Genomic DNA, 26,617 nt, shown 5'->3' on the forward strand with positions numbered 1-26,617 from the left:
GATAGTGCTGTCCCTAAAGTGTGTGTGTGTGTGTGTGTGTGTGTGTGTGTGTACCCATGCACACACCTAAACTTGCATGACCTCCCACCAGGAAGTCTCGCCCCTCCCAGTGCCTCCGGGGCCTGCCATCCCCCCTGCATATCCCACTCCACCTGCGCCCCAGAGAGACCTAACAGAGTGGTCCTTGCACCTGGGGTGGGAGGCAGCGGTAGGCCCCTCCTTTGAGAAGGACCCGGTGCTAGCCCCTCTGCCTCCCACCTCCCTCCGGCTCCTTTCCACCTGGGACAGGCTGGGCCTGGCCTGGCACCGGGGTCTCCTTTGCTCATGGGTATTTCTCATTCCCGTTCCAGGTGTGTGTGGCTGCTGCGGTGCCCTTCGCCCTAGGTACAAGAGGCTGGTCGACAACATCTTCCCGGAGGATCCCGAGGTGGGTCTCTCACGTCCCTGGTGGGCTTCGCAGCTCTTAGCAGCTCCTGGTCATTGGGCCTCCCCAAACCCTGGCCACAGGCCTGGGCAGGAAGATGAGGACGCTGGGTGTCTCTCAAGTCGGGATGGGCAGAGGCAGCTGGGAGTGTGTTCTGGTGTGGTTCGTGCCGTTGCTCTACATCTGAAACTTCTCTCGCCCCTGTGTGGGCGAGTCCCTTGAGATACTGACTCCCCTGGTGCTGATTCGTGGGGCGCTCCCCTGTCTTGCAATGTGGCTCAGGAGCCCTTGTCTCTCCCCGGAGCCCCCTGATACCTGTCAGGCACCCGAGTGTGTCTGCACAGGAAGCTCTGCTTCTTGGCTTCCAAGCCGCCACACCACACACCAGGCTGCAGCAGGGTTGTGGTCTAGGAGATGCCAGAATCTGATGTGCTTGACTCGCTCTCTGGGGATTAATGGCTTCGTCTGGATGGGCAGTTGGAGGGTCACATTCTAGCAGCCCCTGGAGAATCCTCCAAGAGCTGCAGGTGCCTTCTGTGGATCCTTGGCGCTGGGTGTCCCACATGTCTTAATTCTGAGTCGTTTTTAATGAAACCCTATCATTCCTTCACAAACTCATGCACACGTGCATTCCATGCGTGTACACAAATATGTACACACATGCACACATGTTTATGTTACTATTCTGATTATGCACAGCTGTACACTTGGGGCTAGACTGGGGGTGGGAAGTAAGTCTTGACCATCTCTGTGTCCCTGAGGCCCAGCCTGTCATCTGGCATGTGCGTAATGGGCCCCGTGTAAATTCTAATTTCATCATGGGCCTGGGATGTAGCTCAGTGGTGGAGTGCTATTCCTAGCATGCACAAAGCCCTGGGTTCAATTCCCAGTACTGCCAAAAAAAAAAAAAAAGTTTTATTTTATTTTTTATTTTATTTATTTATTTATTTATTTATTTATTTATTTATTTTGGTGGTACTGGGGTTCCTGGAAGCCCTTCTATGTCCGGGCTACACTCCCAGACCTATTTTTATATTTTTATTTGGAAACAGGGTCTCTTAAGCCAGCGAGGCTGGCTCCGAACCAGCACGATCTTCCTGTCTCTACCTCCCAGGCGCGGGGATTACAAGCGTGCGCCACCACGCCCGGCAAAAAAAAAAATGTTTTAAATTTAATTGAATTACTGTTTGCCCCTAGACTCGAGCCCTCTGCGGTAGCCTGGCTGTGGTGGTTTTCAACCATCTGTGTGTGTTACAGGATGGGCTGGTGAAAACCAACATGGAGAAGCTGACCTTCTACGCCCTGTCTGCTCCAGAGAAGCTAGACCGAATCGGTGCCTACCTTTCCGAAAGGCTCATCCGAGATGTGGGGCGCCATCGATACGGGTAAGTGACACGGGTGGAGGGAGATTTTTCAGAAGCTACTTTCTATCATCAGGGCAAAACAATAGAATATTATTTTAAGAAAGTGATAGTAGACTGAATTATTGGGAAGACTGATAAATCAGACGGGGTTTGAAGAGTGAATATCCCCCAGTTTGCTGTTTTAAAACTTGTGCTACCAAGTATGGTGACACAAGCCTGTAATCCCAATACTTGGGAGGCTGAGACAGAAAGCTTACAGGTTTGAGGACAGCCTCGGCAACGGAGCAAGACTCTCAGATAGCTAGCAAGACCTTGTCTCAGAACAAAAAGTAGTAAAAGGTCGGGGGGGGGGTAGCTCAGAGGTAGAATGCCCTGGGTTCAGTCCCCAGTGCCACCAAAAAAAAAAAAAAAAAAAGAGTAAGGAGGAGCCATCCATTAGAAATATACTTAAGTGAAATATTTATCAATCATCAGAGAGGGAAGGACTTTCCATGTTTGGAAAAAAGAAGAAATGTGTGTGTGTCAGTGGGGATTAAACCCAGGGGCATTCTATCTCCAAGCTATGCCCCATCCCTATTTGTTATTATTATTTTTTGAAACGGGTTCCTGCTAGGTTCATGAAAGTTGCACTATTTACTGAGGCTGTTCTCAAACCTTCAATCCTCCTGTCTCAGATTACAATCATAATCACCACACCCAGCTGAGAAGAAATCTTAAAGAAAATGACTGAAGCATAGATTTAGCTTTTAAAATCTTAAACATCTTGATGTTAAAAACAATCAGTTGCCGGGCGTGGTGGCGCACGCTTGTAATCCCCGCGCTTGGGAGGCGGAGACAGGAGGATCGCGCAGGTTCGAAGCCAGCCGCGCTGGCGTAAGAGACCCTGTTTCAAAAATATAAAATAGGACTGGGAGTGTAGCCCGGAGGAAGGAGGGCTTCCAGGAACCCCAGTACCACCAAAAAATAAAAATAAAAATAAATAAAAATAAAAATAAAAAAAATAAAATAAAAACAATCAATTAACTGGGCATGGTGGTACATGCCTGTAATCATAGTACTTGGGAGGCTGACACAGGAGGATCTCAGGTTTGAGGCCAACCTCAGCAACTTCGTGAGGCCTTCAGCAGCTGAGTGAGACCCTGTTTCAAAATAAAAAGTAAAAAGGATTTGGAGGTGTGGCTCACAAGTAGAACGTTCCTGAGTTCCATCCCCAGTACCACAAAGAAAAAAAAAGAAAAGAAAGACACAAAACTTAATAGATGAATACTAGCTCACTCAAGAGACATTAAAAAGTTTGAGGCAAAGGCCATAGAAAAGCAACTTGCAGAAGGAGAACTAGAAATAGTTACAAACATGAAATAATATTTAACAAATATAGAATTGAAAACGAGGACTGAGCCGGGCACGGCGGCGCATGCCTGAATCCCAGTACTTGGGAGACGGAGACAGGAGGATCGCAGGTTCCTGGCCAGCCTCAGCAACTTAGCAAGACCCTCTGCAATTTACTAAGATCCTGTTTCAAAATAAAAAGTAAAATAGGACTGGAGGTCTAGCCGAGAGGGATAATGCTTCTGGATTCCATTTCCAGCACCAAGGAAAAAAATTAATTAATACATTTCTTTGATCACTTTACATAATAAAATTAGATTCCCCACACAATAAAAACAGCACAAATACACTGTGCGTGCTGATTCTATAAAGGGCTTTGTTATACTGTAAAGTATACTCAAGCAAGTAAAACTGACTTTATCCTAAATTGAACCCAAAACTAATGGGCTGGTGATCACATTAAACATTTAATACTAATCTTGCCTTTCCCCTCCACGGGGATGGTTCCCACAAGAAAAATGTCCTGTAGCCAACACGGCCGCTTCAGATTTTTCCACCGCCCTTGGAAGTGCAATTCAAAACGGGCATCGTCCTGTTAAAAATAGCCACTGCAGCATCTAGGTATTTAAAGCCTGAAGGCCTCGTCGAGAGCTTTAATCATCAAGAGAAGAGAAATCTGCTGGAGCTCAGCTCTCGTTCTCTCTCCTCATCTGTCTTCCCTGCTTTTCCCCACCCAGGGCCTCATACACCTTCCTCTTCCTCCCTAAGGTAGAGCGAAGCGTTCACGCTTTGCAGGGGAGAGGCTGTCTCCCTGGCACACGCAGGTGCGTCTCTTCCCCTCTTCCTTTCTGCTTTCTTTCCTCCATCCCTTTCTCCCTTCCTCTCTTTCTCTCTTCCTTCCTTCCTTTTGATGCTGAGGATGGAACCCAGAGGCTTCCCAACCTCCACGCTACACCCGCACCCCTATTTTATTTTTTTATTTGGAAACGAGGTCTCACCAGGTTCATCTGGCATCCTAAGGATGGCCAGATATGGGCGGAGAGGGGACCCAGGGAAATTCCAGGCTGGAATCAGCTGGTCAGCCATCTGCAGAGCAGCAGAAGTGAGCCTCCCTCACGTTTCCCTTTTTCCTCTCTGTGCACCTCCTTTCCAGTTTAGCCCAGCTGCTGGAACGCCCCCTGGAAACTGGGGAGCAAGGGAGGTAACGGCAGTGCTGGGTGAGGCTCGGGTCAGTCCATGATGACCACTGAGCACTGACCAGGGCGCCATATTGGACTCTGCCAGTTTCCTGGTGCCAGGAGCTGTCACTGGGCCTGAGGACAGAGACACCCAAGGTCAAGGGAAAACCAGGCTATTCCAGGCTGAGGACCCTGCTCAGTGCTGACCCCGCTGGGCCCTGAGAGAAGCACAGACTGGCTGACCCTCGCGTGGGGCAGACCTGGCCAGCCGATAGAGCGAGCCCTCCCTTCCCTACTCAGGCCAAGCCCCAGGCCCTGCTTCTGGGCCCAAACCCAGGGGGTCGGGGGTAAGAGGCCCATTGCCAAGACCGCTGCCCTTTGAGCGATTCTTGGATGATAACAGGTTCATTGCCGCTGCCCTGCCTCCTCCTGCTGATCCAGCCCCGACCCTGACCTGTCTGTCCTCTCCAACTAAGTGTGTGCACCCCACTCTTTCTTCCCTGGAGGTGCCGCGCCTCACCTGGTCTTCAGGGCCGCTCCTGACTGAGACCAGGGTGCACAGGCAGAACCAGCGCCTCGCTTGGGACTCAAGACAAGGTCCTTGCCCCTCTCCCGAGCACCAGGTCCCTGTGGGTCTTTCTCATGCTGAAACCCACCTGGGTTGCTAACCTTCGATCTGTCACTGCCAGCCCCAGGGCCCTTTTGCTGCCCACGAGCTCTGGGTCCACCCTAGACTCCTTGGCTATCACTGCACCCTGCTAAGAAGCCTCCTGGTATATCTGGACCTAGCCATCAGCTCCGCGTTGCCCATAAGCCGTCCTGGCCTCTCGCATGGCGAAGGGGCTCGCCAAGTTGCTGAGACTGGCCTCGAACCTATGATCCTGGGATTACAGGTGTGCACCACCACAGACGGGACGTGCCGGGGGTGGTGATAATGAAAGAGGACCACCCCAGCGAGCACTGGGCAGGGTCGCAGGTTTCATTGGCTTCATTACAATCGTGCCATCCTCGCTGTGGGAACCAGAGATGGGAACAAGGGGCGGTGTGTTCAAGAACCAGGCCTTCGAGTTCTTTATTTGTGTTTCAGTTTTACTTCTACCATAATTTTTACTTTCCATTGAAATTTCCACTTCCGGTCAATAGCCTTTTTTTTTTTTTTTTTTCCCTAGCAAAGAATGGTTATGAGGATATTCTGGAATTCTTTTGTAGGAAAAGGAAAAGCAGTAATACAGGCTCTGGAGTTTGGGAAACCTTGTAGCTCCTTTTTTCTTTCCTTCTTTCTTTTTTTTCCGCCTTGACCCACCCACCCACCCCCTCCCCTTTCTTTATTTACCTCATTTAAACTCCGTAAGATAATGATGAGTTGCCAGCGGATCCCTGCATATAGAAAGATGCTGGAGTGATTCATAAGAAAGAGAACATCACTCTGCCTGCCAGGGTTGGCCGCCTGACCACGGCCAGCTTTCTCTGCAGGGAAAGCCTGGCCCTGGGAAGGCTCCGGTCAGTCTGCCTCCCCGGCCCTGCAGGATTCAGGCTCTGCCTCACTGGCCCGCACAGTGTACCCGCAACGTACCAGGACTGGGTCTGAAAGGCACAGCAGGTTTCCTGGGCTGTGACCTTGACCATCTCTGAAGGGCAGGGCCAGGGCCGTCTGCCCAGGCAGGGAGGAGGAGTAGGCCATGGCTGCCCTAAAGAAGCTCCGTTATGCCTTTGCATTTGAAAGACACGCTGGAGACAAGAGCAAAGCACGATCCATTTGTGAATATGCCTAGAGGTGACTAGTTAGTCATAGTTAATCATTATTCTATGTAAGTTAATAATACTACATAATTTAATAACAGTTGACTTCTATAAAAATAAGCTTTTTTTTTTTTTGGCAGTACTAGGGATTGAACCCAGTGGCATTCTACCTCCAAGCTACATGCCCAGCCCAATTTTTTATTCTTGATTTTGAAACAGGATCTCACTAAGTTGCAGAGTAGCCGAGGCTGGCTGCAAATCTACGCTCCTCCTGTCTCATCCTCCCAAGTACTGGAATGACAAGGTGTGCCACCACACCTGGCTAAAATAAACATTAGATAAAAATGGAAAGAAAAATTTCAAAGTATCAAGACGTTGTTGGGCATGGTGGTACACACACCTGTAATCCCAGCACTAGGGAAGCTGAGACAGGGATTGCCGGGTTGAGGCCATATCCTCAGCAGTTTAGTGAGACCCTGCTTCAAAATAAAAAATAAAATAGAGCTGGGAGTTTGGCTCGGAGGTAGAATGCCCCTGGGTTCAATCCCCAACACTGCAAGAAAAGAAAAAAAAAAGAATAAAAAACTATATCAAGGCTTTTAGTTTATGGTAGTTTGATCATAGAAGTTAGTACAAGGGTAGCTAAGAAATGGTATCTGATGTCTTTTTTAAAAACCGTAGAAGAAGCCAGGCGTGGTGGCGCACGCTTGTAATCCCCGCCCTTGGGAGGCTGAGACAGGAGGATCGCACGGGTTCGAAGCCAGCCTCAGCTACTCAGTGAGGCTCTCAGCAACTTAGTGAGACCCTGTTTCTAAATAAAATATAAAATAAGTCTGGGAGTGTAGCCTGGAGGTAGAAAGCCCCTGGGTTCCACCCCAGTACCACCAAAAAAAAAAAAAAAAAAAAAGTAGAAGAAGCCGGGCATGGTGGCGCATGTTTGTAATCCCAGTACTCGGGAGGCTGAGACAGGAGGATCATAGGTTCGAAACCAGCCTCAGCGACTTAGTGAGGCTTTCCGCAATTTAGTGAGACCCTGTTTCCAAATAAAAATAAAATAGGGCTGAGGATGTAGCTCAGAGGTAGAATGCTCCTGAGTTCAATCCCCAGTACCACCAAATTAATAATAATAATAATAATAATAATAATAATAATAATAACAACAACAACAACTGTAGAAGATACCATGGCTACTGTTACTTTATGTTTCTATTTGCAAAGTCACCACTGCCATGCCAGAGGCAGTTTGAACACACAGTGCTGCCACCAGCAGTATTACTTGACCTTGTGTGTGACCTTGTAACAGCTCCCAAAGAAGTCAGTCATGCTTCCTGCCATTGCGTTTAGTTACCCAAACTTTACTAAAAAAAGAGAGAGAGAGAGAGAGAGAGAGAGAGAGAGAGACAAAGAGTAGGTAATTAAGAATTTTTTAATATCTGCCTAACATTTTAAGATGGATAAGATTTGGGTTAAGACACAGACCAATTATTTAGACATGTCCTTTATCGTGTAGACCACAGGTGAGCCTGACTTCAGTCCTCCCGCAGCATTGACGTTTATCTAAAAGCCCCCTCGCAGCTGTAATTGCTTCTGATTCTCAGTCCCGGGCGGGAGTGGGCGCTGGTGGGCATGGCTGCCCAGACGCTGGCGGGCGCGCACTGACTGCTGGGCCGCCGGGCTGGGTGGTGGGCTGGGCGGGAGGCGGTGAAGGCCATGGAGCCCCTCCCCCAGGTACGTGTGCATCGCCATGGAGGCGCTGGACCAGCTGCTCATGGCCTGCCACTGCCAGAGCATCAACCTCTTCGTGGAGAGCTTCCTCAAGATGGTGGCCAAGCTGCTGGAGTCGGAGAAGCCCAACCTTCAGATCTTGGGCACCAACTCGGTAAGGAGCGGCGGCCACTGGTCCCCAGCTAGGCCTGGGTGGGGTGCGGGGTAGAAGGCCTCTGGCTCAGCCTTGCTGTGTTCTCTTCCTATATGGTATCTGGCCCTACATACAACACACTGCTTCTCTTTCTAAGTAATCACTATAGAATTTGTACAGCATATGATTTCTACAAACTTAATAAAATAGGTTTTAAAAATAAGACTCACAGCCGGGCGTGGTGGCACACGCTTGTAATCCCAGCATTCGGGAGGCTGAGACAGGAGGATCGCAGTTCATGGCCATCCTCAGCTACTTAGTGAGGCCCTTTGCAACTTAGTGGGACCCTGTTTCAAAATAAAGAATAAAAAATAGGGCTGGGGTTGCAGCTCGGAGGTAGGATGCCCCTGGGTTTCATCCCCAATACTGAAAAATAAAGATAAAATAAAACTCATTATTTTAAAGCATACAATTCAGTAGTTTTAGTATATTCACAAGGCTACACAAACCATCAGCACCATCTGATGTACTTTTTTGTGTGTGCGACCCTGGGGATTGACCCCAGGGGCTGGCTTTGAACCTGTGATCCTCCTGTCTCAGCCTCCCAGGTACTGGGGACATCTTTTGAAAACTGGTCCAAAGTATATGTCTTTCAAAGATAGAGTAAACTGATGTCCACAGGACAAAGGCACCAGAGAAGTGGAGAGGCCACAGAGAAGCAGATGAGACCCTTCCCCAGTCTTTTCCTGGACACCATGAGTGGGTTGAATTTGGTCTCCATAGGTTCTCTAAGTCTCTGTTGCTGGTCTCAGTACGAGTACCTGCCATCATGGGAAGTTATGATTTGCCCATTTGTTTCTGTGTTTTTCTCTGTCTCTGTCTCTCTGTCTCTGTCTCTCTCTGTCTGTCTCTCTCCCCGGGATAGAACCCAGGGGCATTCTACCTCTGAGCTACACCACCATCCCTATTTTTTTTTTCCAAGAACTGGGATTACAGGTGTGTGCTACCACACCTGGCTCTTTCTTTTTCTTTCTTTCTTTCTTTCTTTCTTTCCTTTTCTTTGTCTTTTTCTTTTCTTTTTTTTATGTACTGGAGACAAAACCCAGGGGCTTTCTACATCTGGGCTATACTCTCAGACTGGGTCTCACTAAGTTGCTGAGAGCCTCACTAAGTCACTGAGACTGGCTTGAACCTGTGTGATCCTCCTGGCTCAGCCTCCCCAGAGCTGGGATTACAAGCGTGCGCCACCACGCCCAGCCTTTTCTTTTCTTTTGGTGATGCACAGGACGGAACCCAGGACCTCATGCATGCCAGGCGAGCACTCTGCTATTGGGCCACGTCCCAGCCCAGAGGATGTTATGATTTGTGAAAGAACTGTCAGATGTGTCAACAACTTTCAGTGTCATGTGTATCTTAAAAATTCTCTAATGTTGCCGGGAATGGTGGCGCACGCTTGTGATCCCAGCATTTGGGAGGCTGAGACCTGAGGACCGCAGTTCGCGGACGGCCTCAGCTACTTAGTGAGGCCCTCCGCAACTCAGTGAGACCCTGTTTCAAAATAAAGAATAAAAAATTGGGCAGGGTGTGTAGCTCGGAGGTCAAATGCCTCTGGGTTCCATCCCCAGACCCGCAAAATAATAATAATAATAATAATAATAATAATAATAATAATAATAATAATTTTCTGGCTGCTTTCTTTAACTTCTTGCCTTCTTTCCTGGTCCCTCCCCTCCAGGGCAGACTTAAAGCAGCTTAGATTAACTGTTCCCCAGGTCTAGCAGAGGCCTTTATCTGCCTGTAGAGAGCACAAGAGAAAAAGCAGAAGGCTTCTCCCTTGGCATTCCCAACTTGACCCCTCTGAATTTTTACTGCCCAGGTTAGGACTTCTTTCCTATTGTATAGAATTTGGTTCAACCAGAAGAAAGACTTCTAAGATTTCTTTCCAGGACCAGGAACCCGGTCACAATCAGCCTCCATCGTTGCAATTCCTGTGTTCCAGCTGCCTTCAACAAATCACATATGCAGGAGCTGAGGGCAGAGTCCTTTGTCAGGTTGCCCTGGCAACGGCTTCAGACACTGTTTTAGTTGTCCTGTTTAAGATAACTACAGTCTAGAAGAGAGCATGTGAATGGAAAAATAAACCAGTCACCATCGCGTCTCCATGGGGGTCACAGTAGGAGGTGGCGGCGGCCTCCCATTTTCCCATGGCAAACCCTAGCCCCGGGTAGGGGTTACATTAGCTAGAGCTTTGGAAATTCAGTGTCCTGCACTTTCCCCGTCCCAGTGACTCCCTGTGTCAGCAGGAGTGACCGCCGTGTGGCCAAGAAGACGACTGGGAGAGAGCTATTCTGAGTAAGTTGGAGGTAGATGGCCCCTGGGTTCAACCTCCACTACCAGAAAAAAAAAAAATTGCAGTAGATTCAGAATTCAGCTTGGAGGCATTGGTTCCCTGGTATCGTCCTTCATCCGGCTCTCCCTTCCCGCTCTCTGAGCCGGGGGCCTTCTGGAGCCTCCTGAGAGGTTCATGCTTGGTTCTTCATGGTTTAGATGTCCAGCTAGTGCTTGACAAGACCTTCAAAAGTTTAGCCTGGGGAGTCGGATGGTCTTCACGGGGACCTGGGAGCAGCGAGGCGGGGGTTTGTATTCTCCACAGAACCTGAGCGTTGGCGAGGTCAGCGGCTTCTCACCAGGCCCTACGCAGTACGGGGTTCTCTCCTGAGAGCCCAAGCCACTCTGCGGGTGCTCCTGGAGCAGTCTGTCTGCCCCAAGGGGAGGCATGGCTCAAGCTGGGGGCTCAGCATCAGAGGCCACTGCGTCCCCAGGTCTGTACTTCCAGAGTGCACACCCCAGGGGCCAGCATGTGGGGCCGCTCCAGGCCAGAAGGGATGGCTTCTCACAGGTGGCAAGGACTCGACATTTCCTGTTCTGAGAACCACAGCTGGATTTGCAAACGTTCGTGAAAGACAGAGGGTGTAATGGGGGTAGACAGGAGATTGTGTCAGGTGTGGGGACTTTCTGTGCTTTGGCCGGGCATGGTCAGGCTATAGTGGGACTGTTCCTCCGGCTATAATAAAAACTACTCTGGGAAGCTGCTGTGAACAGGGACAGTGAGGAGAAAGGGGAGGGCAGGGTGCGCGTCAAAGCCGTGTGGTTTGCAAGATCTGCCTTGCTGCTAGGTCTGTCTTCGTGAAGCAAAGAGGCATTTCCCATTTCTCCTGTGGGAGATAAACTCGGCACAAAGGCCTGCCGTTGTAGGAGGCCTGAGGGAGAGGTAAAGTTTGGTCTCTGCGATTCTCCTGTCTCAGCTTCCCAAGTGCTGGGATTACAGGTGTGCACCGTCAAGCTCAGCCTCTTGTTGTTGATAGTTGGAAGATATTTGGCTCAGAAGGCCCCTCTCTAGCAGAGGAAAGGCCAACCCTACTCGAGGAGACGTGGTCGGTGTCAGAGTCAGGCCGAGCAACTCTCTGTCCCTTTTCCAGACAGGGGAGAGCTGTTAGCACAATGTCAATATTTGAAGCCTCTTCATATTAACCAGGCCCTTAGCAACCCTCAGCTTTCACACAACTGTGGCTCCTGCTGCCAGGATCCGCTCCAGCAAGCAAGCTTGCCACCCTTTGTTGTGTATAAAGAGTTGAAACTTTGATCTTGAAAGGTGGCCCTTGCGGTCCCCTGTTGGCCTTTGAAAAGTCACATGTTCAGAATCTTTAGTTCGTTGCTATGGAGACCTTCCTCATCATTGCTATGTCTCAAAAAAAAAAAAAAAAACAAAAAAACAAAAGCCCAACTTAATTCTTTCATGATTTCATTAAGAAACTACCATTTAAACAAAAGCCAATTGTGAGGTCTGAATTAGCGATGGTAGGAGTGAAACAGACAGGAAGTCACCCATGTGACTATTTTAGAAAACCTCGGTGAGACCTCATGGACAGTGAGCCAGAAAATGCACTGGGGACATGGCCGTCAACTGTAATAAGTGGGGCCGCTAGAGTTCTGGTCATATTAAGCAGACAAGGCAGGTGGTCATGACTCCCATTTTACAGGTGGGACAGCTGAGGCCCAGGGAGTATGAGTATCTTGTCCCAGGTCACCCTACTGATGGGCAGACCAGTGGGACTTCAAATACTCAATCCAGCTGCAAGCCAGTCTGCATAAGCACGATGCTCCTCTGCCTCTTAGAAGAGGGGCAAAGGCCACACCCAATGTGAAGCCCAGGAGTCCCAGCCCCACTCAGCCGGGGGGAGGCCCATTCCCAGACACTCCGGTGTCTGGGAATTGCTTTTTCCCCAATGCACGTGGGCCCTCACTAAGTCACTGAGGCTGTCCTTGAACCTGAGGTCCTTCTGCCTCAGCTTCCCAAGTCCTGGGGTTTCAAGTATGTACCACCATGCCCAGCTGGTTTGCTGAACAGGTCCCACAAGGTGCCTGAGTCCTCATCCTTGGAACCTGTTACCTTGTATAAAAGCAGGGCTTTGCAGATGTGATTAAGCAAAGGATCTTGACACTGAGATTATCTAGAGGATCTAAACACGATCACAAGCATCTTCTAAGAAAGGGAGGTTTGAGGTTTGACACTCAGAGGAGAGGATGCTGGGAAGACAGAGGCAGGCAGCGCAGCCCGCGGACACTGGCACAGACGTGAAGCGGCAGGTGCGCAGCAGTGTTTAATGTTGCCGTCACTGAGCGCACAGGTGTCCGCTGCTCCTCTTGCGAATCGCTGCCATCCACACCTGGCATTGAGAAAGGGGCGCTGAGGCCGGGTGCGGAGGCACACACTTGCCCTTCTAGCCACTTGAGAAGCTGAGGCAGGAGGATCACGAGTTCAAGGCCAGCCTGGGCAGAGGCAGGAGGATCACGAGTTCAAGGCCAGCCTGGGCAACACGGTGAGACCCTCTGAAGATAGGGCACTGGCCCCGGTGTGGCCGTTCTTGACAGAAACTCCGGTGTCTGTGAAGTGCTTCTTCCAGGACTTGTGCCTCTTGGTGCCTTTTGAATACTTGAAGCTGTCCAACAGAGCAAGGCATGGGCTAAGCCAAAGCAAATACACTTTACTGCAACCGTACGTGACATTTGTTTTTCTGATCAAGTGGGGTGCGGCCACGAGTGGCAACCCGGGCATGTGCGGAATGGGTGCTGTTTTCTGAGTGGCCTTTGGGATGTGTGTACGTTGCTCAGCAAACACTGCTGTTCAAGGGTTGTGCGGTGGGTGTGGACTCCTGCAGGGCCCTAGAAAGCTTAAGCCTGTGAGCAGAACCTTATTAATAATATGCATCGAATCCATCAGTTCCTGATGTTCAGGAGCGGGGGGAGCTTTTTTGAATCGTCTCTTTTTATTCGTGTTCCTAGGGCATGAAATATGAAATATGCATGTCAGGCCGCCGGGCGTGGCGCACGCTTGTAATCCCAACTTTTGGGAGGCTGAGACAGGAGGATCGTGGTTCGAGGACAGCCTCAGCTACTTAGTGAGGCCCTCTGCAACTCAGCAAGACCCTGTTTCAAAAATAAAGAATAAAAAGTGGGGCTGGGGGTGTAGCTTGGAGGTAGAATGCCCCTGGGCTCCATCCCCAGTACTGCAAAAATAAATAAATAAATAAATAAATAAATAAATAAATAAATAAATGTCCATGTTAGGGAGAAGAAAGCAATGTTCAGCCACGTCTTGCTGGGTTTGCAGCCACAGCTGCTAGAGCCCTTCCCGCCCCACCCCCGCCCCTCGTGCTGGGCTCTGCCCTGCCCTACTGTACCAGGTGACGTCCAACCCTGGATGGAGCCTGGGGGAGCTTGGCTGTCACCATCCAGCTCCCGCCCTACCCCCACGCCACCTTCAGGCTCCAGGCCACTGAAGCGTGGCGGTCACTCACGGCCTTCTCCCCGTCCCTTGCTCTCCGGCGTCTCGTTGGAGGTCGGCCGCTTGCTACGCCACGTGCCTCATCCGGACACCAGAGCTGATGGAGATGACCACAAAGCGCCACTGTCGCCATGATTGCTATGGACATGCCTCGGTCGCTCTGCACACACCCCCTCCTTTCATCCGGGTCACCAGCATACGCCTGAGGCCCTAGTGTTCCCCACCTTACAGATGAAATGACGCAGCTCCTGTCGGTCACACAGGGGACACCCAGAGGAGGGAGGAAGTGGGTTCCTGGCCGTCGGTGGACGGCTGTCTACATCCATGCAACCGCCCCAAGGTGAAAGTCAATATTTGAAAAGAAGACTCCAAACTAAGTTTCCCGGGAGGAAGAGCACAGAAGAGCAAAGCTCCAGGGACAAACGAAGTCCCAGAAGACGAGGATGCGGGCGTTTCCCCTGTGGCTAGCCACTGTGGCTGGCCGGGTTGGGATAGAAGAAGAAACCGCTGGCCCTGTCGAGAAAATGCTATCGATGACACTAGGGAAGGAATTCCCCGGCAAGCTCTCCACCCCAAGTTGCCTCGAGGCTGTCGAGGAATTTTCAATTAAAAAAAAAAAGAGCCGGGCGTGGTGGCGCACGCTTGTAATCCCCGTGCTTGGGAGGCGGAGACAGGAGGATCGCGCTGGTTGGAAGCCAGCCTCGCTGGCTTAAGAGATCCTGTTTCCAAATAAAAATATAAAAAATAGGTGTCTGGGAGTGTAGCCCGGAGGTAGAAGGGTTTCCAGGAACCCCAGTACCACCAAAAAAAAAAAAAAAAGACTTTTAGTCAAAATTCTAACCCCAGCCAGAGAGTAATTCTGAGGCTGAAATACAGCTGCATCTGAACATCACAGTGGTTCAAGTCAGAACAGATACTGGCCGACCCCAGGCGCCTCGAGGAAGGGGGAGGTCACAGCCAAGCTTGACGGGGACTTGGTGCCATTATCCACCCAGATCAGAGGCGGCCTCCGAGGAGCGTGGGGAGGAGGCCCTGCGGTGGTCCTCAGCAGGGGCCAGGGCCCACCCCAGGGAGACCTCAGACCAACGCAGGAGCACAGGGCCGCTGTACTCCTAGTTAGGGTTAACCGGCCCCTGTTGACTGTCGTCCTTTAGGGCCTGAAGCAGGTGTCCTGGCTTCTCCAGCCCCACATTGCCTGCCATCTCCCCCCTCAGCAAGACCAAGAGGTCACCCATGGAGGATGCAACCACTTCCTCATCTCCCGCTCACTTCCCCACTAACAGAATCACACCCCAGCCCAGGCAGCTCTCTGTGGGAAGCAGAGGACAGAGATAAAAACCAGGAGAAGGTTTGGGCCCCGTGACACACCTCCCCATCTCCCCGAGCCAGCCCCTGGCAACCACCCTTCCACACTCTGCTCCCCTGGCTCGGACCATTTCAGATGCCACTAGGCTGGGATCAGGCCGTATGTGTCTGTGTCTGGCGTATGGGACTTAGCATAGCGTCTTCCAGGTTTACCTGTCAAACGCAGCAGGGCCTTCTTTTGCATGCCAAGTAATATCAGTGTATTGATATCCTTGAGTAATGTGTATAAGTATGTGTGTGGCGCCCACAGGCATAGGCCACGTTGCCTTCACCCACTCATCTGTCCTTCAATACTTTGAGTGTTTCCATATCTTGGCTCTCTTAAACATACTCGCCGCAAGAAAGTAAGAGGAAAGGAAGGAAGGATGGTAGGGGAGAGGGAGGGAGAGGAATAGGGAAGGAAAGGAAATGGTGCCCAGGGGAGACGATGGGTTAATTAACTCCATTACGGTGCTTATTTCACAGTGTATGTGTATGTCAAAAATTAAGTTGTATACCTTAAATATATATATGTATGTATACACACACACACACACACACACAATCATTGTAGAATGTGTGCACCCTTGCACACACACTAGAAGTCTTATTTTAAGCTGCTTTGTCATATTGGAGGTAGATACAATATGAAACCCTTAAAATAAAAGAACCTGAGTGAATACTGCTATTTATTTTTACATGTGGAAAAACTAAAATATTTTAAAAGAAGTGAAATGGCCCCTCAGCGGTCACAAGTGAGTTAAAGGTTATAACCCCCCTGAAGCTGTGTGTGCCCTTAGTGTGGACAGACACCTGGCCAGGCCAGCCTTTGGCTATGAGGTGGGAGGAGCCTGGGAACATCCCGCCACCCACTGAAAGTAGCCATGCAGCTGGGCGGGGTGGCACACATTACAATCCAGTCCTTGGGAGGCTGAGACAGGAGGATTCCAGGTTTGAGGCCAGCCTCGGCTACTAAGGCCCTCCACATCTTAGTGAGACCTGGTTCCAAAATATAGAATTAAAAATAGGGCTAGGGGTGTAGCTCAGAGGTAAAATACCTCTGAATTCAACCCCCAGTGCCACACACACACACACACACACACACACATTTAACTTCAGCCCAATCTCGCTTCAGCCTTGGCGTCTGCCAGGTCTGAGGGCCACCCTGGGGTTTAGGAAGGCCACACAGCCCAGTGCCCGCCTTGGCCTTGTTTCCAGAATCTGTATGAGATCAGCGGTGCTGTGAGCACAGGGTCCCCTCTGCCTCTCCTGAATCAGCACGGCGGTGAGGCAGACAGCATCGCTTGTCTTTATTGCTTATAGCAGAAGATTCGCTTTCAAATATATGCATGCATGCATTTTAGATGTAGCTGGGAAGGAAAGATAACCTTATCTGCTTTATATGTTGAGATGCTATCAGTCAGCAGACCTCTCTCTCTCTCTCTCTCTCTCTCTCTCTCTCGTGGTTCTGGGGATTGAAACCAAGGCTTCCTACATGCTAAGCAGATGTTCCACCACTGAACTGCATCCCGCGCCCCCTCCCAGCTTTTTATGGTACTGGGGATTGGACCCAGGAACACTCTACATTCTGAGCTACGCTCCAGGCCTGTTTTGTCTATTTTGAAACAGGGTCTTCCTAAGTTGCCGAGGGTCTTGCTCAGTTGCTGAGGCTGGACTCAAACACGCAATCCTCCTGTCTCAGCCTCCCAAGTACTGGGATTATAGGCGTGGGCCACCATTCCTGACCCCAGCCCTTTAAAAAAATGTTACTTTGAGCTGGGCATAGTGGTGCACGCCTGTAATCCCAGTACTTTGGAGGCTGAGACGGAAGGATCTCAGGTTCAAGGCCAGCCTTGGCAATTTAGTCAAATACTGTTTCAAAATAAAAAAGGCTGGGTTTGTAGCTCAGTGGTAAAGCACATCTGGATTCAATCCCTAGTACCCCCCAAAAAAATTTTCTTTGAGACAGAGTTTTCCTAAATCGCTTGGGCTGGACTCAAACTTGGGATCCGCCTGAGTGTTTGGGATGATAGGCTAGTGCCCCCAGCCCTGCGTAACAAATTTTTAAGTAATTAAATAGAGACATAGAGATCAGCAATTAACACTAAGTATTATGAAAGTAATACTTTCCTAATGAAACTAGCTACTTTTAGGAAGAACAATATATACCTTTTTAAACCAAAAAAAAAAGGAAAAATTAAATAATAATACATGGCCAAATAACAAAGACTGTAATTCATTATAAATCCTTTTAGAGCCATTCGGGGTACTACATTTATAACATTAAACAAAATAACTTGTAAGAACGATATGAAATTTTTAGCAATTTACCTCCATTTAGTCGGCAAGCCTTGCTTCTCTGCCGGGCCCTGTTGAAATGTAGTCCATGTGTAGAATTGTAAATGTACAGTGCAGGGAAGTCACAGCCTGAATGCTGACGGAGACTCTCCAAACCGAAAACGGCAAGCTTAGCCGGGCGCGGTGGCGCACGCTCGTCATCCCCGCGCTCGGGAGGCCGAGACAGGAGGATCGCGCGGGTTCGAAGCCAGCCTCGGCTGCTTAGTGAGGCTCTCAGCGACTCAGTGAGACCCTGTTTCCAAATAATATATATATATATATAAAAAAAAAAGACCTGGGAGTATAGCCCGGAGGTAGAGAGCCTCTGGGTTCCGCCCCCAGTATCACCACCAATAAATAAATAAATAAATAAATAAATAAAATAGGGGTGGGGGTATAGCTTGGAGGTAGAAGGCCTCTGGGTTCCACCCCCAGGACCCCGAAAACGGCAAGCTTGAAACATCTACTCCAGATTTCAAAAGTAAAATGTAATTACCGTTTTAGTAGGGCGTGGTGGCGCACACTTGTCATCCCAGCATTCGGGAGGCTGAGACAGGAGGATCGCGGTTCGCAGACAGCCTCAGCTACTTAGGCCCTTTGTAACTCAGTGAGACCCTGTTTCAAAATAAAGAATAAAAAAATAGGGCTGGGGGTGTAGCTCAGAAGTAGAATGCCCTTGGGTTCCATCTCCAGTACTGCAAAACAAAACAAAACTAAATGTAATTGCCTATTTATTTATTTACTTATTTATTTATTTATTTTGTGGGTCTGGGGATGGAACCCAGGGGCATTTGACCTCCGAACTACACCCCCTGCCCTATATTTATTCTTTATTTTGAAACAGGGCCTCACTAAGTAGCTGAGGCTGGCCGCGAACCGCGATCCTCCGGTCTCGGCCTCCCGAGCGCGGGGATGACGAGCGCGCGCCGCCGCGCCCGGCTGTAATGACCTTTGTAAATCAAACTTCAGATTTGTTTTCGTGTCCCAGAGTTCACTGGCGCTCCGGGCTTTGACTCCGCCTTGGCACCGGCTCTCTCTGTGTTATTCCTGGTGGGGGCCTTCAGCCCGTGTGGGTTTGTGGGGTCCCAGATGGAAGAAGGCGCCCCCTTCCCTTCCTCCGCTCTTCCCTCTTCTTTCCCTCAATGGGGAAGGCCCAAGAAAGGCCATGGCTTCCAGCCTAGCGTAGACAGGAAGCCCGCGCAGGGCTGGAACTCAGCCTCCCAGGCACGTGTCTGGTTGAGCGCAAACAGGAGCTGGTCCCGGGTCTCGGGGTTTCAGGGCTTGCCCATGGCGGGGGCCATGCCTGGGAGGCACCTCTCATGTGTGTGTTCTGTCTGGTCGTCTCCTCCCACGCCCCACAGTTTGTGAAGTTTGCCAACATCGAGGAAGACACGCCGTCCTACCACCGCAGCTATGACTTCTTTGTGTCCCGATTCAGTGAAATGTGCCACTCAAGCCACGATGACGTGGAGATCAAGACCAAGTGAGTAGGGGGACGGACGCGGGGCTGCGGCAGCAGCAGAGGCTCAGAGAACCCAGTGGGCTCGCCTGTCTACCCTGTCGGCTTGCCTTCAGCCCTGGTGTGGCTGGACGAAAGGGGGCAGCGCTGGGCTCCCAACATGAGTTTCGGAAAGAAAAACCCTTAGCCCCGCGTGGTGGTGCACGTTTGTAATCTCAGTTCTTGGGAGGCTGAGACAGGAGGATCACAGATTTGAGGTCCGCCTCAGCTACTTAGTGAGGCCCTCTGCAACTTAGTGAGATGGTGTTTCAAAATAAAAAGAATAAAAAAGGGCTGGGGGTGTAGGTGGGAGGTAGAAGGCCCCTGCGTTCCATCCCCAGTACCCCCACACACACAACCCTTTGGGCTGGACATGGTGGCGCACACTTGTAATCCCAGAACTTGAGAGGCTGAGACAAGAGGATTGCAGGTTCGAAGCCAGTCTCAGCAAGGAGAAGAAAGAGGAAAAGAAAAGAAAGAAAAGAAAAACTCTTTGGCACCAGGAAATAGGGCTGGAGGTAAGATAACGGAGTTCTGAGCTGAACTGGAGAGGCAGGGACAGACCACTAGACACACACGCACCTCCGTTCGCTCCGTGTTCAGGACTTATAATTCGCATTTTTACACTCTCGAGACCACCCACTCGTAGTCCAGCCAAATCTATACCCACCAATAAAAGCTGAAGTCTCACGCCGGCTGTCCCTGCGGCCTCCTGCACGTCTCCTGCGGCCACGCGGGCCTCAAGCCTGCCAGGACACTCCGCCCGGGCTCTCGCTCGCCTGTGCGGTGCCTGGAAAGCTCCCTCCGTGGACCTGCACAGCTCAGTGCCCAGTGCGCCCTGTCCACGAAGCCGGCGCTGAACACCCCGTACCCGCTCTGGCTTTCTCCAGCACTCATCCCCTTTAACCTGCTTCATAATGTCCTTACCGTGTGTTTTAGTCATTGTCTGCCTCCCCACTGGGGAGCTTTAGAAGGACAGCAGTCCTCTTGTCCGCCGACGCTTCCCCGGGGCTAAGCAGTGTCCCGGGGCAGCAGACAGAATGCGTCCTCGTTCAGTGAAGGGGTAAGTGACTGCTTTCACACAGACAACCCAAAGTACAAAATACACTCGCAAGTCCACGTCCTCAAACTTACAAAGACGCTTAATCAGAAATAAACTCATCAACCCAGAAATACGACCTGTCACGAGGTGTAGTGGCGCACACTTGTAATCCCGGTACTTGGGAGGCTGAGACAGGAGGATCGCAGGTTCTCGGCCAGCCTCAGCTACCTCCTGAGGCCCTCCTCAACTTAGTGAAACCTGATTTCAAAAGTAAAGAATAAAAAGCCGGGCGTGGTGGCGCATCCTTGTAATCCCAGCATTCTGGAGGCAGAGACCAGAGGATCATGGTTTGTGACAGCCTCAGATACTTAGGCCCTTCGCAACGCAGTGAGACTGTTTCAAAAAATAAAAAGACTAAAATATAGGACTGGAGGTGTAGCTCGGAAGTACAATGCCCCTGGGTTCCATCCCCAGCACTACAAAATTTTTTTTAAAAATAAAGAATAAAGCCAGGCAGGGTGGGTCACACTTGTTATCGCAGCATTCGGAGGCTGAGACAGAAGGGATCCGGTTCGGGGCCAGCCTCAGGTACTTAGGCCCTCCACAACTTAGTGATACCCACTTTCAAAAATAAAGAATAAAAAATAGGGTTGGGGGTTTAGGTAGAATGCCTTTAGGTTCAATCCCCAATACTGGGGAAAAAGAAAAACCCTTTGAAATAAAATCACATAGAAACGCAAATAAATAACGCTGGCACTGACATAAAGGCGCAGCACACAGTCAGCATGTGTGGGATGGAGTAAGGGCTTCATGCCAGGCGTGGTCCTTGGAGTTAGAGGGTACAAAAGAATGAGAAGTAGGCCTCTGTCTACAGAGTGGGTGTCATTTCCTGAAGACTACGGAACTAGAGGATCTATGTTTAAGGAAAGGAGGAGGGAGGAGGAGGCCGGTGTCCACGCCAGTCACAGCTACAGAACCAGCAGAGACAGGGGCAGGGGCCGGCTGGGACAGTGGCCAGAGTGCCAAAGCAGGCCAGAGTGGACCATCCTCCATCACATCAGACCTCAGAGGGGTCCCAAGCATCACACAGAACCAACCGCAGGGTCAGGAACCCAGGGCACCCCTTGCAACAGCCAACACTGTGGGTCGCAGAAACAGGAAACGAGGCCCTCCGTCCCCAGCCAGGTTCCAGGACAGTGGGATGGCAGCTTCCCGGCCTCCAGTGCCTGGGCCTCTCCTGAGGACAGATGCCCCGGGGCTGCGCTGCCACTGGTTTGGCTTCCCCAGTGGCCACCTCCCCTCGTGCCTCCAAAGGGCAGAGGGGCTGGAGCGGTCAGGGTGCATTCCCCTGCAGCTTGTGCACGGGGTGGGGAACTTGGCAGGATGGAGAGCCTTTCATTTCTAACTTTTTTTTTTTTTTTTTTGTATACTGGGGATTGAACCCAGGGGCATTTCACCTCCCGCTACACTACCAGCCCCCCCAACCCTTTTTAAGCAAGGTCTTGCTAGGTTGATGAGTCTCACTAGCTGCTGAGGCTGTCCTTGAACCTGCAATCCTCCCATCTCAGCCTCCCAAGTACTGGGATTATGGGCGTTTGCCACCATACCTGGCTCCATTTTTTGCCTTGTGATTCAGTGACTCTACCTGTGATAATGACTCAAAATGTAGCACAATAAGCCGGGCATGGTGGCGCACGCTTGTAAACCCCGCGCTTGGGAGGCTGAGACAGGAGGATCGCATGGGTTCGAAGCCAGCCTCAGCTGCTTAGTGAGGCTCTCAGCAACTTAGTGAGACCCTGTTTCCAAATAAAGTATAAAATAGGTCTGGGAGTATGGCCTGGAGGTAGAAAGCCCCTGGGTTCCACCCCCAGTACCACCAAAAAAAAAAAAAAAAAAAAAAAACTAGCACAATATTTTATACAGCGATGCCTATCAGAGTATTCTTAGAAGAACAAGCCAACACTGGAAACAACTAAATGACCTGTTAGGAGCCTAGTTTAGAAAGTTCTTATGGCCATATACCATTCAGTCACTCAATGTGTTTATGAAGAGTCAATGATATAGAAAGTACTTAACAGAATATCTGAAAAATCCAATGCAAATTAAACACACAGTTGGTTTTTAATCGTGTTACACGTTATGTACAAAAGAAAGGAAAGATGTCAAAATTTGAGTGATGTTATCTCTGAGTGATGATGGTAGGGGAACCTTTATTCTTCTTTATACTTTTTTTTTTTTTTTTTTTTTTGCGGGTCTGGGGATGGAACCCAGGGGCATTCGACCTCTACACCCCCTGCCCTCTTTTTTATTCTTTATTTTGAAACCTGGTCTCACTGAGTTGCAGAGGGCCTCACTAAGAAGCTGAAGCTGTCCGCGAACTGCGATCCTCTGGTCTCAGCCTCCCGAATGCTGGGATTAAAAGCGTGCACCACCACGCCCAGCTTCTTCTTTATACTTCTTATAATTAGCATACATTGCTTTATAATCGGAAAAAAAAATATTTTTTTAAAAAGGAGCTTCAGGCTGAAGTAGGTGCACATTGAAGAGGACTCCTTCCCGCAGGCCTGCGCGGCAGGGCTGGGGCGTGCGCAGGGCCCCTCTGTGCTGTTCCTGGGTTCCCCTCTGGTTCCCCGCCAGCTTAGCCCAGCCACAAGCCCTTCGTGCCTGTCCCTGCAGGTCCGCTCCCTTCCCCAGGTTGCTCCTAGCCCTGGGCTCTGTCTCACGCGTTGTCTGAAGCACCCCAAGCTCTGTGCTCTAGGAAACCCAGCTGAGTACCAAGGAGGGCAAGCTGGGGTGGCCAGCACCTTAGGACAGAGCCCGCATAGTGTCAGGGCAAGGGAGGCCTGGGGTCCCCAAGTCAAGCCCGGACACACAGCTTCCTGGGCCATGCCCTCCAGCCCGCAGGCCCGTCACACGAGGAGGGCCGTGGTGTCCCTCCATTCAGATGGACGTGCGCGCCCCAGCCCCCGCTGTGCTCCTCTCCCGGCCACAGCAGCTGCAGTTCTCAGGGCGCGAGGACATCACGGTCCCAAGCCACCCTCTCCTTACAGAATCCGAATGTCGGGCATCAAAGGCCTGCAGGGGGTGGTGAGGAAGACGGTGAATGACGAGCTGCAGGCCAACATCTGGGACCCGCAGCACATGGACAAGATCGTCCCGTCGCTGCTCTTCAACCTGCAGCACGTGGAGGAGGCGGAGAGGTGAGGGCCGGGCCAAGCTGGGCGCACGGGGCTATGGGCGAGGCACGGGGCTTGGGCTGGAAGGTAAACGCCGCAGCTCCGTGACTTGTTCTGCGTGGAGTCCAGAGATGGCTCCCTGGGAGCCTCAGGTCTGGCTTCGGGCCGGCAGCACTGGGCTCCCTGGGGGTGAAGGGGGCAAGTGTGTGCTTGTCAGAACACAGAAAAACCAAGGGTCGGTTCCTTTGTCTCTCAGCAGGCCAAGGAAGTTTAAAATGCCTTTCGGGGCCCAATTTCTGAGGACTTTCCCTTTGGCCCTTCCTTCCTGCCTCATTTCCTGATGCTATTCCAGGCCCTACAACTGCCTGCTGGACCAGCCACCGCCACTCAAAAAGAGTTGCAGAGCCCAGCGCAGTAGTACGCACTTGTAATCCCAGTTACTTGGGAAGCTGAAACAGGAGGATTGCATGTCCGCGGCCAGCCTCAGCAACTTGTGAGGCCCAATGCAACTTAGTCAGACCTTGTTTCAAAATTTAAAAATAAAATAGGGCTGTGAATGTAGCTCAGAGGTAGAATGCCCCTGGGGTCAATCCCCAGTACACACACACACACACACACACACACACACACACACACACACACAGCTGCAGAACTGCGCACAGTGGTAATGCGCCTATACTCTCGGTACTTGGGAGGTTGATATAGGAGGATCATTCAAAGTTCATGGCCAGCCAGCATTCCGTAACTTGGTGAGGCCCTGCTTAAATAAAATAGGAGCTGGGTGAGGCGGCGCACGCTTGTAATCCCAGTTCTTGGGAGGCTGAGACAGAAGGATTGCACAGTCAGAGCCAGCCTCAGCAACTTAGTGAGGCCCTGTTTCAAAATAAGAAATAAAACAGTACTAGGGGTAGAGCCCAGAGGTGCAACACCCATGGACTCAATCCCCAGTCCCACAAAAAATAATAAAGTAAAATAAAATATGGCTCGGAATGTAGCTCAGAGGTAGAACATCCCTAGGTTCAATCCCCAGTACCCACAAATAATTTGTAGATCAGTGGGTTTTAATCTTGGGACCCCTAAGCATGTGGTTCATCCCCTTCCCTGTCCCTCTCCTGCCCCTGGAGTGGGATGAAGGGAAAGACTCGTCCTGCTGTGCACAGATGCTGGGGAAAGATGCTCTGCTTGGTCAGTCTGATGTTTGGACCCCCAGGGGAAGTAAGTGTGCCCTCTGGTGGTTTTTTCTGGAATAGCCCATCTCTGACAAACTGCTCTGGTCTCAGGTCTCAGGTCTCAGATCTCAACTCAGATCTGGGTCTACTTCCTTAGGTACCATTGAGTCACACCCAAATCAACTTCCATGCCCTCTTTTTTCTTCCTTCCCTCTCTCTATGGCCCATCTTTTTTCTTTCTGAAGCCTTAGGGGCATGGAGACACTTGTGGTTTGCACCTCACCCCACCCGTAGCCTCGTCCTACAGAGACACATCAACCTATGCATTGGGGGTTTCCAGAAAAAGTGCTCTGTCCTGACTCCTTCAGATTTTCTTAGCCTTTTTACTTTCTGACAGCTACAAGCATCTCCCTGTTGCCTGGAGCCGCCTGTGTCAAATCCCCTCTTGTCCTGCCTGCTGTCCTCATTGGCATAGAGGAAGCACAGATGCCCCGGGGTGCACAGAGCCTGGCTCCCAGCTTTGTACCTCATCCCTTACCCGTGGGACTCTGTTTCCACAGCCGGTCTCCCTCACCCCTCCAAGCACCAGAGAAGGAAAAGGAGAACCCAGCAGAGCTGGCCGAGAGGTGCCTGCGGGAACTGCTGGGCCGGGCTGCCTTTGGCAATATCAAAAACGCCATCAAGCCTGTCCTCATGTGAGTTGAGTGTCCCTGTCCACCCCAGCCTTCGGCCTCGAAATGTCCCAGGTCCCAGCACCCCCTGCTGATGAGGGAGGAGGGAGGGAGATGGCTCGGTTGTGGCAGTGGCCATGTGCAGTTTGGGGGTGGAAGAGGCAGGAGGGCACCCAGCTTCGTGCCCTGTGTCCAGCTGCAGAGCTCTGTCCTGGGCCTCCCACAGCCCCGGGTCCTGCATGAGTTAGCTCCCACCTACACCTGTGGCCCTGGCTCACCTGCCTGGGAGCTGTGAGGTGCTCTCAGGAGGGGTCACCATCCCTCCTGGCTCATCTGTCCTCACTAACTTCGAGGATCCAGTCACTCCCCCATGCTCTCTCCTCCAGCCACCTGGATAACCACTCCCTTTGGGAACCCAAGGTGTTCGCCATTCGTTGCTTTAAAATCATCATGTACTCCATTCAGGTACGCTGCCCCCTGGTCCAGCTGGCCCCCGCAGAGGACGGCTCTGGGAGCGGGAGGGCGCAGTACAGTAGAGATGTCTTCTGACTTCCCTTAAGCCCCTAGTCCTGGGTGTCAGTGCTGCTGAGGCTAACTTTGGAGAAAGGCCAGTTTGGTTTTATTCCTAGTAAATCATATATCAACAACACTTTTCTAAAATACACCAAGAAATCCCAGCTCAGTGGTGTAGGCCTATAATCCTAGCAACTCTAAAGGCTAAGACAGCAGGATGGCCAGCCTGGACAACTTAGCTAGAATAAAAAGTCTCAAAATAAAAAGGGCTGGAATGTAGCTCAGTGGTGGAGCGCCCCTGGGTTCCATCCCCAATTGAGAGAGACAGACTTTTTAGAAAAATTAAGTGAAGCCGGGCGTGGTGGCGCACGCTTGTAATCCCAGCACTTGGGAGGCTGAGACAGGAGGATCGCACAGGTTCGAAGCCAGCCTCAGCTACTTAGTGAGGCTCTCAGCAACTTAGTGAGACCCTGTTTCCAAATAAAATATAAAATAGGTCTGGAGTATAGCCCGGGGGTAGAAAGCCCCTGGGTTCCACCCCCAGTACCACCAAAAATAAAAATAAAACTCACCCAACATTCAGTCCCACAGACTACACCCTCAAACACCCAAGCATTGTCAAATTCTTGCACACTGACTCTCCATTTCTGTTCTTAGTGTGGATGGTATCAACAGACCCTGAATTGGCAGCGGCCCAGGGACCACACTAAGCAGCAAGTGACATGGCCGTGTGGCCTCAGAGCCCTGGCCAGTAAAATCTGGGGACAGAGGAAATGAAAAAGACAATGTTGTTAAGTGGACTTTTGCATCCCTTCGAAGTGAAAGGGATCAAAAAATGCGGAAACGCGGGTTTCCACTGGGACTTGGCCCAAGGGGAGGCTGCCAGCCGGGCCGGCGCGGCGGGGGCGGCGCGGGGCTGCTGCGGGACCGGCCCTCCTTCCTCCCGCAGCCGCAGCACTCGCACCTGGTTATCCAGCAGCTCCTGAGCCACCTGGACGCCAACAGCCGCAGCGCGGCCACCGTGCGCGCGGGCATCGTGGAGGTCCTGTCGGAGGCTGCGGTCATCGCCGCCACCGGCTCCGTGGGTAAGGCCGGCGCGGGCCGCGGGGCCGCTCCCGAGGGAGAGGGG

General features: G+C 51.1%; 1 protein-coding gene across 1 annotated transcript in view; it reads left to right on the plus strand.

The window, feature by feature from the left end:
• Positions 1-349: 349 nt before the first annotated feature.
• Positions 350-26,617, plus strand: part of EFR3B (EFR3 homolog B) — a gene marked incomplete at its 3' end in the record, with an annotated part of 46,527 nt that continues 20,259 nt past the window's right edge. The window contains exons 1-8 of the mRNA XM_080711590.1: positions 350-427; positions 1,682-1,809; positions 7,764-7,914; positions 18,781-18,902; positions 23,010-23,159; positions 24,865-24,999; positions 25,362-25,440; positions 26,438-26,573. Coding sequence (XP_080567716.1) covers positions 1,703-1,809; positions 7,764-7,914; positions 18,781-18,902; positions 23,010-23,159; positions 24,865-24,999; positions 25,362-25,440; positions 26,438-26,573 — 880 coding nt within the window. The 5' untranslated portion in view covers positions 350-427; positions 1,682-1,702. The remainder of the gene's footprint in view (positions 428-1,681; positions 1,810-7,763; positions 7,915-18,780; positions 18,903-23,009; positions 23,160-24,864; positions 25,000-25,361; positions 25,441-26,437; positions 26,574-26,617) is intronic.

The sequence above is a fragment of the Muscardinus avellanarius genome, assembly GCF_963383645.1.
Source record: "Muscardinus avellanarius genome assembly, chromosome: 15".
NCBI lineage: Eukaryota > Metazoa > Chordata > Mammalia > Rodentia > Gliridae > Muscardinus > Muscardinus avellanarius.